Genomic DNA, 16,354 nt, shown 5'->3' on the forward strand with positions numbered 1-16,354 from the left:
GATAAGTTGGCAAAAGCTGAGCTCCTATTAAGTCAATTTGTGGAGGTTTTAATATATGTATATATAAGCAAACATCATCTCCAAAAATTTACAAGATTGGAAATCAGAGATCCAAAGAGCATGAAAAATTTTTCAACTAATTTTTTGAAGCCCACAGCATCCAATATGGAGACTAGATGGGCTGATGCAATGAGAAGCTACTTATTAGTAAATTGATCACCGAAGATAATCAGTAGTGACTAATACGACAATATGAAACAGATTTTACCACTGAATACCTATAGTTATATATAAGAAAAACAAAACAATTAACAAATTAATTGAAACCTATCAAATTTCCCATTAAAAGAATGGAATTGAAACTGATCTATCATATTAAGACTGCAATGGTATAATTACTTGTATTCCTTCAAGGAATCATTAAGTAAAAAAAATCCTCATGACTCAGAATTCATGAACTTTCTCAGAGACACCAGAATTTAACATATATCACACACATCCCAGTAATCTTATAATTCTTCAAATATAAATATTATTTACAATATTACTGGAACATGTACACTTTCTCATAAATCTAATGATGCTATTGTCACATCACTCACAGCTAGAACTTCTTCACCTGTACAGCTTGACTGTGCTTCCTCATTCTCCTCTTTCATCTCAGTAGTGGCAGTGTCATTGGTGGGTTGTGGGGAGGCCAGAGGTTCAGCATCGCTCTCCTCTTGTTTTGTAAGTGTTGGAGGAGAGGCTCTCATAACCTGCTGGATGGGGGTGTAACAAAATATAATACTGAACCAAACATAAAAATCACTTTAGTACAAAGTTAATCACAGAACAAAAGTCTTAAGAAAAAAAGTACAGCTTTTATGGATGATAACAAATATATATTTAAGTAATGTAATAGGAGGGAACAGAGGAGTTGCTGTCAGAGGCCTGACATCTGTGTCTTAGTGAGGAAAAGAGGAGGTTTAGTATACAAGACACAAAAGGAAAGGTTAAGGGGTCACAGTTGGGTCAGAGGCAAGTCCACAGCACCCACCTATGCAAGTGCTTATGAGAACCACAAGAGTAATTAGTATTACCCTTTCAGCAGCTGTCTACTGCCTCCTCTTTACATGTTGTACTATGTGAAAATTCTAAAAACACTGCAATGTTATGTAAGACCTGTGGTTTCTAGAGCATTGGGTTGATGACAGGACATGAATCCTCACACATGAATGTATCCCCACACCACCACATCACCGAACACAAAACTAATATCACTATGAACCCCCAACTCTTTTTGGATGTACACTTACATAAATTCCAATTATTTTCTTAGACATTATACATAAAGTTTTCGAGAAAGAGTATTCATATTAATAGTAGAATAACATAAGGTTATATTTATGACAACAGAAAGGCATCATATGTATATATGAGGAACTAATGCATATTTAGCTAACATAATAATTTCTACTGTGATAGAAGTAAAATATCCAGTCAATCCTTAATGCAGTTAATTTCATCTTTAGCATGGCATAAAGCCATGGGCAGCAGATGGGTATGAGAGATTCTCTGACAACATACTGCCTCTCCCACTTACTACTGTATATCTACTCTTTTTTACTACCAACCTCTTGTTCTGATCAACAAGGCCATATCCACAGTTATTTATAAAGATGACCCATAACACATGAAATGTGCCCTGATTCTTCAACAATATGCACAAATACTTGATGTGCTAGCAGGGGGCCTGAGGACTGTGGATGTTACTTTGCACTTCAAGGTGAATGAGTCAATGATAGGCACCATATGGCAGAATGGTAACTGTGTGTAATACCCTGAAGGTGATCCTTTAAGCTACTGTTATGGTGACCACAACACCAAGGGCCTCATATTCATCAAAGTGAATGAAATGCCTTTCCTGCACTTGGACAAGGAAACCAATCTCCTCCTCCATTTTGAATATACTTGGGCTATCCTTCAAAAAGAAAGTTCAGATCTCATCTCTTGCTAAAAACAATTCCCTTAAAGTTGAGTGTTCTGTTACCATTTCTTCTCTTATGTCAGATGCTATCCTCTCCAAAATGCATTCCTAATTTCTTCACTGGAATAATCATCTAGACAGAATGCATCCCTCTGGTGTAATAGAGAAAATACACAAAATTCCTAAAATTTGGACTTTATCAAAATTTGTAAACAAAAACTTATTGGAAAATAGGCTAGCTATGTACATGGCACCAGTGCCAAGATCTAAAGCTTTCCATGTGCCTCTAGTCACTCACTCACTCACTCACTCACTCATTCAAGTGAATATGAATCAGTGGCACAAGGTTCATACTATGCTGAGCATGAAAATTAAAAAAGATAGATTTGCTATCATCACAACTGTCACCATTACCCTCACCACAATAACCACCACCATTACCATCATTGTCCTAACCTCCACTACCATCACCAGTGCCACCTCCACCACAACTATCATCTTTAGACATCACACTGCTACTACTACTACTATTACTACTACTACTACTACTACTACTACTACTACAACAACAACAAACACTATTATTACTACGAATACAATCACTACTGCTGCATTTTATGCAACATTGCTGCCTATGGACACCTAATATATACACAGTGGATAACCCTTCATTATAATACAATTAAAGGCAAGTTCATTATTTGACAAAGTCTGGCATACTATAACAAAATAAAATGTATGGGATGAAAGCAATAATTTCAAACATTATTTTCAATCTTCACACTTCACTGGATGATTTAGATATTTCAGTAAACAGCATCTTCTGCATATTAAGTCCTTTCTTAATTCATCAGGTAGATGTCATTATTCCCAGTATTTTCATAGATGACAAATTTAGAAATAAGCATAAAAGGTAGGTATAAAATTAGGGGATCACGGGAGCAAAGTCCCTGCTTAGGAGACACTTATCTTAGGTTTCATTTAATTTAAAAAACACCCTTAAATGTTTGGGTGTTAGGAGATTGTCAGGTGGCAGTTTGGGAAATTACATAACTGAGTTCCATTTTGCAATATTATACTTTTAAAATCGATCATTTGATATTTTTTTATTTGTAAATCTAAATTTGTAACTTTGAATATATGTAAATTAGTAATTTATAAACTGCAATTCCCCTATGTTCCATAAGATATAATACTATGCTGGGATAGACAACACAAAAATGACATTTATATGAATTCAAAGCATAAAAATAATTAAATGTGTGCTTCCCATACTGGCTCTTTGCAATATCATTTCATAGAGTGATTGCAAAACATGCAAATTGTGGAGCTGCAGGAAGAGGAAACTGTGGCTAAAGGAGTAGACACCAAAGGAGAAAATACATCTATGGTGGATGCCAGCTTTAGTGAGACATTTCATACCTTTATCATTACGAACTTACATGAAAATCACACATTAATTTTATATTTCAAAAGGTGCAGACATGGGTGCTTTAAATAATACAAACATATCATCAATCAACCATTGCAGGGTATGATCCTGGATTGTTCTTATGAGACGTGCCAATTTTACAGCTTACATATATATATATATATATATATATATATATATATATATATATATATATATATATATATATATATATATATATATATATATATATATATATATATATATATATATATATATATATATATATATATATATATATATATATATATATATATATATATATATATATATATATATATATATATATATATATATATATATATATATATATATATATATATATATATTCTATGAGTGGTTTGATAAAGAACTTTGGTAAGTGTTTACGTTTTGAAAAACATAAACAAACATAATTCAAAATTTTTCAAGACTCAGATGAATTACATGAAAACTTAGGAAAAGTAAAATTTCAGTGCATAAAAAGCTTCTATTAAGTGTGCACTTTCCCCATAATACCAAATGAACAAGTTTGTCATAGAAGAAATAGTGTTTCTTCATTAATTACGTAAAAGGTGGGTTAGTCAAAGGACTGAAAGGATAGTCTACACAAGCCACAAGATAATAGAGGTACCTTATGAACAGAGGAGTTAGTACACTGTCCACTAAGTGTATTTTTCAAACAAATGGCAGGCATGTATGTATGTATATTAGTATGCTTGACTGCTATAAAAACTTTGTCCTCACCTCCCCAGCAGAAACTGTTCTCTGTCGACTAGTACAAGTACTGGTGTGGGGAAGGTTTTCCGTACTCAGGGATCGTGACTCTGATTGCAGTGGCTCTTGTTTCTGAGCTTCTTGCCGCACTCCTTCCATTTTCTCAATCCGCCTGGCAGAACTGTGTGGGTTCCCATACATCACCCACAACTCTGGGCCCCCTCCATAGGTCTTGTAGAAAAAGTGCCACATTTCCTCTGAGATCTGGGCATAATCAGAGCCTGGCTTTAGCACTGGCTGGCCTGTCTTACTCGTACATATAGAGGAGTTGTCAATAGGTCCTGGAGGCTCCTGCTCTCTTCCCCTCACAAAACTCTCCCAGGTGCGGAACCATCGCATGGAGATGGCTACAATGTTGGGATGCTCCTCCTCTTGGAACATTTTTTTCAGCATAAGGAACATTTCAAGTTCACTAGTTTGGCGCCGTGATAGCGCATCCAGTTCTGCCCGGCAGGTGACACACTCATAGAGTCGGGTGCAAGCTGGTCCACCCCCAAATACTTGGTGGAGATACTCCCACACCCCTTGATTCAACAGCATCACCAAATCTCCCACATGATTGGCCTAGGTAAGACAAGAAATGCATCACAAAATTAATAATACATGATAATGAACTCTAAATAGAACACTTTTCACATAAACTTTGTTGTTCATTCTAAACTACAGCTTGCTTTACAGAAAAGCATAATCTCATCACAGAGGAAACCAGTTATGTGCAAGAATGTAAATTATGTGCATATTCTCTGAGATTCCACTTTAATGTGATTTACCTTTTGTGGTTGTACTCCACCATGAGGACACAAAAAGTCATAATTATTGATGGGTCCAGGCTCTGAGAATGTGTTGAACTTATTAACCCACTGCTTGGAGATGTAGAACTGCATCAATGAGGGCTCTCGAGATGACACCTGTCAAGTATCAATCCACTCAAATAGATATAGTACTTGATATAATTTTCACTTTAAAAAATAATCACTACAGTATCATTTAGTATTAATAATCTATAGATTTTGAATCAGATTTTTAGATGAAAATCTATATCAAAAGCAACCCAGATCTCACTGACCTGCATGAGTTCTACAGTCCGTTGCCGTCTTGCAGCCATTTCTGGGCTGGCCTTTTTGTAAAACAGAACATAGGCCTCACATTTGGCTACTGTCTCTGAGGACACCTCAGTAACATACTGATCATCAAACTCATACCAGCGATGGTTACTCCAATTCTGGCAATAGGCAGTATAATGACCACCTCCAGCAGTTCCATGGTGGCAAATGATGCCATACAAATCATAAGTTACTACCTCTGAACTGCAATCTGTAAAGTAAGATCATTGTCAATTAACAAGAGAAGCCACACAGTAGATGTAACCCTAAAAAAAAGGAGAGAGAGAGAGAGAGAGAGAGAGAGAGAGAGAGAGAGAGAGAGAGAGAGAGAGAGAGAGAGAGAGAGAGAGAGAGAGAGAGAGAGAGAGAGAGAGAGAGAGAGAGAGAGAGAGAGAGAGAGAGAGACTAAAATGGTCTTCAATATACCACAAAATGTGGTGCAGAACTGAGATGTACATACAGGTATTGTGCGTCTTGTCTGCCAATGTATTATATGAAAAATATAAATAAATAATAATAATACTGTTGTCAAATTTCACAAAAAGACTCCAATATACTACTGCTGCTTCAAAGTCAAAACATATTAGGGATACAGAGTGTGCCACAGTAACAGGTGGAGATGGATGCTCCATTATTAACTAAAATCTGTGATATTTGGTGGGATAAGACTTAGTTGGCTCACAACCAATTAACAAGACCTAAGTTCAAATCTGAGGCTGAGCAGAGAGGATTCAGCAATAGTGTCACAGTCCTGACCACACAGCCAAGACATCTTAAGACAGGTTGGCACAATAACCAGCTTAACCACTCCTTGACCACATGTAGAGGCCATTATCCTGCAGTGGACTCAGATAAGCCAATGATGATAATGAATATAATGTGACTAATCAATATAACTTTAGATAAAGGCTTACATTATTAAAAATCCAATAATTAAGAAATAATTTCAATTCTATGAATTTAGTTTTATATCAAGGTCCATCCTTAAAGTGTGTGTGTGTATATATATATATATATATATATATATATATATATATATATATATATATATATATATATATATATATATATATATATATATATATATATATATATATATATTCTTTTTTTTCTTTTTTTTTCTTACTTTGTTGCCATGATCCTTTGCAATGGCCTGTGAATTTGTGATCCTCTCACTACTGATGACAAGGAGAGACTGAGACAATGAGAAGTACTGAGTCAGCAATAATCAAGCCTGACATGTTCATTTCTTGTACAGTACATATTAACACAAGCTTTGTCCAACTGGACCAACCTGTTTCATCATGTCCTAAACCAGTGTCTGTCCTTCAGATAACAGTTCAAACCTTTTGTTTCACTCATAATTGTTGTTTTTTTTTACTTATTTCAAGTGATTTACATGTAAATATGAAGAAAACAAAACACTAAAATCCCCTCAAAAAACAATAAAATCCTCCAAAGAAAAGTAGACAAAATTTTTCAAAATCCAGGTTTTTTCCAACCCTGGGGAAAAGACCACAACCAGGCTAAATAGACTTTGTGAAGAGAGTGTTAGATGCAAGAGGAACGCCTGTGGAGCAACAAAGAGTGGATGCATGTGATAGGGATGAATGGAGGTCAGCTGTGAATATATAAATTATGAAGTTATGAGGGCCTCAACAGAAGAATCTCTGGCATCTGGTTCAATCAATTGATCAGAACAGAAGCAAGAAAGAAAATTAATTTATTTTGGTGCACAAAAATATACTACTTCTGCTGGTCCTCATTATAGTTCAGTAGAGATATACCAGCACTGCAACTCCTGGAAAAACTGAAGTTTTGTAAAGGAAATTTGCAGAAGCCAGGGATTGCCTCTACCTACTGAATCTACAAACCTGAAATTTATATATGCCCATCTGTCCTTGTTACTCATTCCCTTATGAACATGATATATTCACTCATGCTGTGCCACTTACCCTTGTGTAAGAACTGGGTTAGATCCAGTCCATGCAGAGGGAATGAAACATACTGGCTGATCTTGGAGCTGAACATGGTTTCATGCCTGAAACGCTTCAGGTGAACAATCAACACTTCAGGTAACTGTAGCACTTTGGAATACTTAACACCATTTCGTAACTTGCCACACTTCTCACACGAGTACATATTGTCTCCTTTGAGTTCATCTGCACTGAAGAAAGCAGCCAAGCAATGATGGAGAGACACTGCTGGGCCCCACAGCCAAGACCTCAACCACATCCATAGCCACCACATCCATCTGCCAGAAAGCAACCCATATCACATACATTTTTATGAATTTTACAGCTTACAGTAAAATTAGTACAACTGCACTAATGACCCACAATCCCAAAGCATTTTAGTTTAACAATAATTTTTTACACAAAACAGTCACACAACCAAGAAAGCTAACCCATCTGTTGCTGTATCACAAGAAGTCTTGGCTAGGTGAAGGCTGCTGCTGCTGACACTACTGCCAGCCACTTGCTGCAACTGTGAGGCTGAGGAGTGTTGCAGGATACTGAGTTGGTCACTACTGGGAATTGGTAAACTTAGGTCCTGGAATGTTTCTTTCCTTGAGGATATCGTGTTACAAGTTAAACATTGAACTGAGCTCACAATGGTCCCATCAAAGACATCAGAGATCACACTGCGGTAAGTTGGGGGTTTTCTTCTCCGCCCTGGGGTGCCACAAGGTTTACCTGGAGAGAGAGAGAGAGAGAGAGAGAGAGAGAGAGAGAGAGAGAGAGAGAGAGAGAGAGAGAGAGAGAGAGAGAGAGAGAGAGAGAGAGAGAGAGAGAGAGAGAGAGAGAGAGAGAGAGAGAGAGAGAGAGAGAGAGAGAGAGAGAGAGAGAGAGAGAGAGAGAGAGAAAATTTTTAAAAAATATGAAAAAATAATAAAAAATAAACCAAAATTAAATAACAAGTAACTAAAGAACAAATTAGTTCATGTCATAGATTTAAGAGATTTCTAACTGACAACTAACAGAAGAATTAACAAATTTACAACAAACCCTTACAAGATTTCTTAATAACTCAAGATAATGTCTTTATCCAACAGGTCAATATCTGCAAACATCTAAATAAATCTTCCAAGCAAATTAAAAGCAACTATATACTTCCATCAAGTTCATGTTCTACAAATATATTCAATCCCAGATTTTGCTTCTGAGCAGTTAGTTCTTTCCATCTCTCCTACAAAATAAAATTAATCAAATATGATTACAGAACAGACCTTTGAAAGATGAGGACAGGGATGATATAGAAGGTTTGCTGGAGCCTAAGCCACTGGTGGAGGAGGAGTGCACCTGTGGGGAGGCTGAGGATGACATTCCACCAGCAGAGTCTGAGTCCAGTAGAGTGGTGTCTGACACTGCATCAGAGAACTCTGGACTCTCATGATCAGGAAGGAAAAGACTCCTGTAAAAAATTGTCAACACAAGTTAAAAAAATTAATCATCCACACATCAGTAGAAAGAAAACTATCATTGTTCATAAAAATACTGAGATCAGTGATGGGTATACAAAAGCATTGTGGAGGCACAAGGCAAGCACAGGTCAGGAGCACTCTTATGCTACACAGAGAATACAGCAGTAGTATACAGTACATGGCAGCAGTGATCAGAGGGGAAGGGAGGGTGCCTGGGGAGGCAGTGGATTCTCAAAAGGGAGGCACAAGTCCTCTCCAGGCCCTCCCCATAGCTATGCCAATAAGAAGAAAACTTCCATACTAAAATAAAAACATAATTAAACACTTCAGAATCTTCTGAGAGAAAATTAATGAGATTTAATTCTTACTTCCAATGTGGACAAGAAGAAAAGTACCTATTGTGACTTCTGTGAGTGGCAATGCCAGTCTCCACATCAATGGTTGCATGGTGCCGTTTCTTGCGTTTACTGGGATAGTGGTCTGATGAGCCAGAGGACTGCTCTGACACCCCTGAGTCACAGGTCTCATACTCTGCTTCAGATTGGGAGTCTTCCCTTTCAGAAAGACTCTCAGCAGACAAATCTTCCTCTGTGAAATAATTCAAAGATAAATATGTACACAGAGACAGACATGTTTAATAATTTCTTCCATAAAGTCCTGAAAAGTCCTCACACTCCAATTTCTACTCAAAAGCAAATAAAAAATCATAAATATCTTAACTATCAATTATTACATGTCAAAAGCAAATAAAAAATCATAAATATCTCAACTATCAATTATTAAAATCAGTTTTCATAAAGATCTTCCAAACTGCCTAGCCAAGCAGACCTAACAAGTGCAACTCATGTCCCTCACCCTCCATATCACCCTCATGATCATCTTCATGGGAAACAACCAAAGGCTCCCGAAGCTCTTCATGAAGCTGATCCATGAAGTAACGAAGGAACTCTTGGGAATCCTGCTGTGTATAGCCTCTGAACATTGGGTACAGCTGTCAACGAAGAAAATTCATCATTGCAAATCTGTTGATTACCATCAATATGTAGAATGCAGATTCATAACAAGAATGCAACACATACAAAAGGAATAGAGATGATAAATACTTGTAAATCTGATGTAAACTATATTCAGTAGATTTTTTTCATTAGATAAAACTCAATGCAATGCCCTTTCTATATATTAAGATTTCATCATTGTCTTGATACCTTATTTTCAATTTTCATACCTTGATAATTCTCTTTGTAATAGTGTAAACATCTATCACAAAATACTTAATACATATGCATTTCTCCTATACATTTGCTTCATTGTGGATGAAAAAATTTATTCCACGTGAAGCCCTGACCAGGTCCCACAATTCAACTTCACATGTCTATTCATGTCTTCATTTATCACTACCAATGAGTTTCAATGAATGCAAACAGACCAGTCATATAAAAAGGTTTTCTACAAGCAGACAATTCACACCTGTTTAAAGCCATGATAAAGCAACGAGGGTGTTATAAAGCTTGGTCTCTTCTTGTGCCACATTTCTATCATAAGTCTTTGGAAAGGTCTTGTTAAGCCTGGGGTCTTCCTGTCATTCCGAAGAAAGGCTGGACACTCTATCATGAACTGAGCCAATGGGACAGTATTGCTCATGGCTTGAAGTGCAGCATTCATGTAGCAAGTCAGCCCCAAGTTGCGCAGCCCAACAAGACCTTGAAAATTACAGACATGATGGTAGTTACTGTGTGTTTTAGCACATACATTTGTGATAATCAAACTTCACCAACAGAATCAATGAAAACGGTCTCATGAAGACAAAAAAATTATACAGAACTTTTTAAGGCTATACTTAATATTATTTTTTTTTTCAATATAACAAATTTTTTTTCTGTTACCTTTAGCTTTTACTTCCTCTCCTTCTTCTTCTTCATCATCCTCCTCAGCACTGGATTGACTGGGTGTGATTGGTTGAGCTACTGCAACACCTGGTGCACTGATTGGTCCACCCAGATGATGCTGCTGACCCAGAGGGATGGTCATGCTGGCCAGCACTGAACTTGTCACCTGAGAAACAATGGTAAAATCATTTTTTGTGCTCAAGGTAAAAATTAAAGTACTAATGACAAATGGTATTCATAACCCTAAAATAACTTCCTATCTTCACATATTTTACATATTCATGATATAATAAAAATATATACTTTTAGGTACATTATCAAAGGAATATGCCATGGAAAGCATAATTCAGAAATCCAAATAATAATAAACTTGTATATTTTAACACCAGGCCAATATCCCTCTTGTCAGGGGATACATGCAGGAAATACAGTAACAATACCCTTCCAACCCAACACGAGAATGTAAGGTCACTGGGGTTGGATAAATAGAAAATGACCTTACTCTTTTCTCCTAGTTTGGTTTCCATTCCATTCTATAGAAAGCAATTTCTGTACCTCCATCTCACACATGTAGCACCAAGAGCGGAGGGAGGTGAGGTTGAGGGTGATGCAGTGGGCTGGGAACTGGGCATTATGTAGAGTGGAGTGGTCGGCATGGCCTTCCCCACACCCAACCCGAAGGCATCCTGAGTACAGACACAGCCGTAGACTACACCCTCCAGCACCACACCACTCACAGCACTTCTGTATAGGGGGAAATCCAGTACTGTTTACTAACACAAAATATCAAAGATACTCTCTCTTTTGATTCAATCTCTTTAGTTTGCCCTGCAAAGGGGGAAATCCAGTATTGTTTACTAGCACAAAATATCAAAGATACTTTCTCTTTTGATTCAATCTCTTTAGTTTGCCTCTTTCCTACTCAACCATCCTTTCATTTCTATTGCATTATTGTGATAGGCAAAAAATCAGCAAATATTTACTTACACCAAACATTTATCTAATCAAATAATTTAATCTTTAAATAGCTAAACCTACACAAAGGGCACACCTATTTATCAAGGGCCTGTACATGTTGACTACTGTACTGTAATGACACCTGGACTTTCTTATAGATCACATCATCATTACGGCAAATCATCCAATGATTTTTTTTTTCTGCTTTAAGGATGGTTGTGTTTTTGTTGTCTTGAGTTTTCATCTAGTAATTGTACATATAACTTTATATATACTCTATATATAAAGAAACCTCCCGAAGGCTGTTACTCATCCTCAACAGTATAAACCAAGCCTAACACACTGAAGCCAAATCAATTATAAATTCTCAGATCAAATGATGAAAAGGTAAACAATAAATGATTTGTAGTGACTAAAAACCATCAAAAAACATCTAAATTTAATTTTAAAAAGTCCATCAATGACATAATTACTTCTCAAGCAAGTGAAAAGACAACATACACACCTCCTTTTTCTCAGCTAGAAGCTTGGCGCTGAAATTCTTATCAATGACATGTTGGTGGGGACATGGCGCTCCCATGGTGATCCCTGGCCAGCACAGTCATGCACCTGCAGGAGGAAGACCCAAAAGAGTTTCACATGCCATGCACATGATAGTAATATAACACCACCTGTTGTATCACTTCCTGTTCCTCATAAAGCAACAGTACATATAGTACTGATATGAATGCTTTTTGTTCTTTTTAAATAAACAAAAAAAAAGGGCAAAAGTGAAAAATATGTTGTATCCCTAAAAGCAGAAAATAGAAGAGTTGTGACAATGAATAAGATCAATTCATTTTCATAGATTTCATACTTTATCAACCCAGCAATAACTTATTAAATTCAAATGACAACCCAAGCAGGGACCTTGACATACAACATTAACCCTGTTAATAGAGCAATGAGCAAACATGTTAAAACTATAAACACATATCTTACAACCAAAACTTTATATGTATATCTATATATCAACCTGACATTCCCTTTCAATTGTAAAGGCTAGGACAAAGTAGCTCCTTCAAGGAAAAGGACCCATATTGCACAAGGTCAACTACACAGCATATCTGGTCATTTCCAAAGCAGACCCTAACAGCAGAGCAGAACCATCCCCTTCCCCACACTTGACACACTCAATGAATCAGAACCTATGCAAGGGAATCTCCCAATGATGCTCTCAATACTGTTTTTTGTGCATGCATTCCCAAGTTAACTTCCACTAGTTACTGTTACATATTTTTCCATATCACCCACCAGTGGCTACTGAACTAAAACATCTTATCACTCAACTATCAAATCTGCACTAAAACCATTAATATGTGAATGTGCCCAAGTCCACCAACTGTCTTGAGTTGCTAGGTCAGATATTATCACTGTTCCGCTCTCCCCATGCAACAGGATCAAATTATATGAATGGCATGCAGACCCTGACACCGACCGAGAATTTTTTCATCGTTTTTGGTGCCAACTGTATATGCACTAATGATTTCCCCATTTCAAATAAAAAAGGATGTGGGAGGAAAATGTTTTGAACATTATTTGGCAATACTTACAAAGCTGCTCTCTACCACTTTTTTGTGATTTTCCATCTAGTAGTTCATATAAAGTGAGGATTATGGAAGGTGATCTGCCCTTGTCTTGATGCATGGCATAGTGTAAATGCAATCCAGATTTATCCACTACCAGTAAGCATTATTAGACAAGGAATCAAATTTATGGAAATTCTGGACACAATGGAAGACTATTCCTTCTGAGATGTGAGGAGAGCAGCAAAAGGCAGATGAGGCAAGACAAGACAGGAGCTGCAGGCACAAGAGCCATTGCCAGTGCCATATCCAGCATAACAAATACACACCAGCCACCACCCTTGTGGACCAGCTGATGATAAATTGTTATTCACCTTTTACTGCCAGCTGAACTAAAATAACATGTCAGGCAAAGAAAGGAGAAGGATAAACACCTCTTATGCTGTAAATTTGATTATTCTAGGATCTATATTAAAAGAAAGGTAAATTTTTACAATAGGAAAAAACTGCATTTCGAGTAAAAAACTATGATATTCATTATTGCTTTTTAATGTTATAGGTGATTTTGAGCATAAAACATGTCCGAAATACTTCATTTTGCCTCTCCTCCCCTCATCCCCTACAATGTTGGGGGCTCATCGGGAAGGGGGGTTCATGGGCGGGAAACACAAAAATGGTCATTTTAGGGTACCTGAATGGAGATGATAGCTTAAAAGCAGGTAATCGTAACCTGACCTGACTTAATCTAACCTACACGCATCACCTAACAAAAATTCCCTAGATCAAGGAAACTATTAATTTGCAATGAAAACTTCAAGAAAATAAGTTTCTCAGAATCCATAAAGGTAATAAAAAAACAATACTCCTAAATGTGTGGAATGTTATGGTCCTCTCCTAAAATAATACCCCCAAAAAATAAAACTCTAAGAATAAGTGATTTTTCTCAAAAAAAAAAAAAAAAATGAGAAGAGGTTCCCATGATAAACACCTGTCACTTAGGGGTTAAATTTAGTTTTGAAAACCCCTCACTATCATATACCAAAGAGAATTCTAACTGGCAGTCAACACAACTTTTCAGTCATGGGGAGAACTTCCCCTTGGTTGGGATTATGTGGTATTATCTGGTGAATCTGACATATTCATGTTGTTTTCCATACTCAAAAAATCAGCTGCCCAAGTTTACAGGGAGAAAGGATGCACTTATTATGTAGAACTAGTGGAAAGATTGCAGCTCAAAAAACAAGGCAAATTTTTGGAATATCACATCTCATTCATTCAAACATGAAACTGTCATATTGATATATTTTGATGTCTTGAAGTAATATGATAATTTCTCTAAAAAATATTTTTCATTTTTAACAAAATGACTTGGACTGCAATCATTGGATCTATCACTTGCCATGTCTCGCCTGAAATCCATTACATTTTCTTTAACTGCTCATACACAAAATTACAATATAAATTACAATATTACAATATAAATTATAAAATTACAATATAAAAAATCTACTAATGAGCAAACAGTTAAGAATATCTATTCTAAAAAGTTAAATCAAACCTAACTAACTTAATTGGGGAAATCACATCCTGAATTTACCTAAACATTCAAAATTCAGCATCATGGTTATCTCTAAATTTGCTGCAATGCTTCAACCATCAAAATACTCTGAACAGTGAGCTCTAGCAAAACAACGACCTAGAACCATGTTTCAGAATACTGTCCAAAACTATAATGAAACTCAGGTTTCCAACAGAAGTGTGAAAATTGCTTGAAAAAAATCATATACTGGTTAAGGATATATTGATTTACAAAAAAATAAATCAACCCTAAGACTTTTGAACTGCCAAACATGCTAACAAGACCTATTAACAATGGCCACACTTGACCTAGTTATGTCTGTTAGTAGCTTTTCGATAACTGAGACATAACTCCTTGCCTACAGCTACTTTCCTTGTATGCTTTAATCTGTGATGGGGAAGCGGGGTCACCAAGCACCAGAATGACCCGAAGAAGACCACAATCTCAATCAGCATTTAGGTCCCACTGAAAGCACCCCTCGAGCAGCAAAATTACCAAATGTTAGGGGTGTTCAGGGGGATAGAGTAGGCCTGGCAGGGCTACAGTGTGGGTTAGAATAAAGGATGGTATTTGAACGAGGTAAAAATTCAGGATCTAAATCAACATGAAAGTAATGACATGATCTTACTTTCCTGTCTGATGTAAGACCAATAACTGAGGTGAAATATCATTCCACTTATGGGTGTTACGTGGAAAGAATGAATATCTGGATGCTTCAGTGGCTGTGTGGTGAGTGTGGTGGCTCAAGCAGTGGCTTCCTGTGGTGACCTTTTTACCACGGATTTGAAGTCCACGCCTCCTCGAGGATGGCCAGCCCTCCTGCACTGCCACTCAGCCAACCACACACTCCGATGTCACACAGACCACATACTCAGGCCATGACGTCGTGAAAATACTAAAACAACAACTCGCTGCCATCCACAACTGATGAAAAGGTGTTAATTAAGGAGTCTCACCTAAGAGCGGCAGACGACATGGACGTTTGGGATGAAGTGCATCTCTGTCTGTCTCGCTCACCTGATGACACTTAAGCACTTCCTGTAAATCCTTCCACTGCCTGTTTCACCTTTCCATTTCCCTATTTATATTTTCAGATGTATTTTTCTGTATATTTACCCGTCTGTATTTTCTTGTATTCTATGTATGATACCTTTTGTTTTGTGTATTTAATTTGATTTATTTATTGAACTCTTGTATTTCCTATGGTTCTGCTAATATTGTTTTTTTTTATTTATTTTTATTTTTTTTTTTTTTTGTCAACAAATGTGATGAAGCACGAGTGTCATATGTCATTGCCATTAGTGACAACTTGACAACTGTTAACGGTTGTGACAGCGTTCGTGAAGCCCAAAAGTAGACGTGTTTTGAAAAGGCATGATAACTTTTAGCACTTAAAGTAGTTTGTTGTCAATTAAAGTCATATATTTTCATGTCTTCTGAATGATGACCATGACGCCAGCCCTTGCAACGGTTTGCACACAGCTCTCCCTGTTCATTCTTAATGTGTTTTATCGTATTTCACTCTTCATATCTCTCTTGAGCAAAGGATCATACAACTGGGGATTATGGAAATGGCCAGCTAATTTCGAAAAAAAAAAAAAAACTGCAAAATACGGTCTTTTTTTTTTTCTTTAATCGTGATCT

The 16,354-nt window shown here is 36.7% G+C and overlaps 1 protein-coding gene across 8 annotated transcripts in view; it reads right to left on the reverse strand.

Annotated features, from left to right (window-relative positions):
• Positions 1-15,819, reverse strand: part of LOC135114704 (ubiquitin carboxyl-terminal hydrolase 33-like) — a 17,516-nt gene extending 1,697 nt beyond the window's left edge. The window contains exons 1-14 of one of the 8 annotated variants that reach the window (XM_064030637.1): positions 15,667-15,819; positions 12,072-12,175; positions 11,165-11,353; positions 10,607-10,775; positions 10,191-10,423; positions 9,579-9,714; positions 9,092-9,311; positions 8,529-8,713; positions 7,707-7,995; positions 7,255-7,553; positions 5,263-5,510; positions 4,967-5,104; positions 4,167-4,760; positions 620-761 (exon numbers count right to left, since the gene is read on the reverse strand). In XM_064030637.1, coding sequence (XP_063886707.1) covers positions 620-761; positions 4,167-4,760; positions 4,967-5,104; positions 5,263-5,510; positions 7,255-7,553; positions 7,707-7,995; positions 8,529-8,713; positions 9,092-9,311; positions 9,579-9,714; positions 10,191-10,423; positions 10,607-10,775; positions 11,165-11,353; positions 12,072-12,146 — 2,917 coding nt within the window. In that variant the 5' untranslated portion in view covers positions 12,147-12,175; positions 15,667-15,819. Of the gene's footprint in view, positions 1-278; positions 762-4,166; positions 4,761-4,966; positions 5,105-5,262; positions 5,511-7,254; positions 7,554-7,706; positions 7,996-8,528; positions 8,714-9,091; positions 9,312-9,578; positions 9,715-10,190; positions 10,424-10,606; positions 10,776-11,111; positions 11,354-12,071; positions 12,176-15,338; positions 15,614-15,666 lie in introns of those variants that run through there. The other 7 variants (XM_064030636.1, XM_064030635.1, XM_064030634.1 and 4 more) reach the window with 7 other exon arrangements.
• Positions 15,820-16,354: the final 535 nt, after the last annotated feature.

This window comes from Scylla paramamosain, chromosome 28 (assembly GCF_035594125.1).
Source record: "Scylla paramamosain isolate STU-SP2022 chromosome 28, ASM3559412v1, whole genome shotgun sequence".
NCBI classification, from domain to species: domain Eukaryota; kingdom Metazoa; phylum Arthropoda; class Malacostraca; order Decapoda; family Portunidae; genus Scylla; species Scylla paramamosain.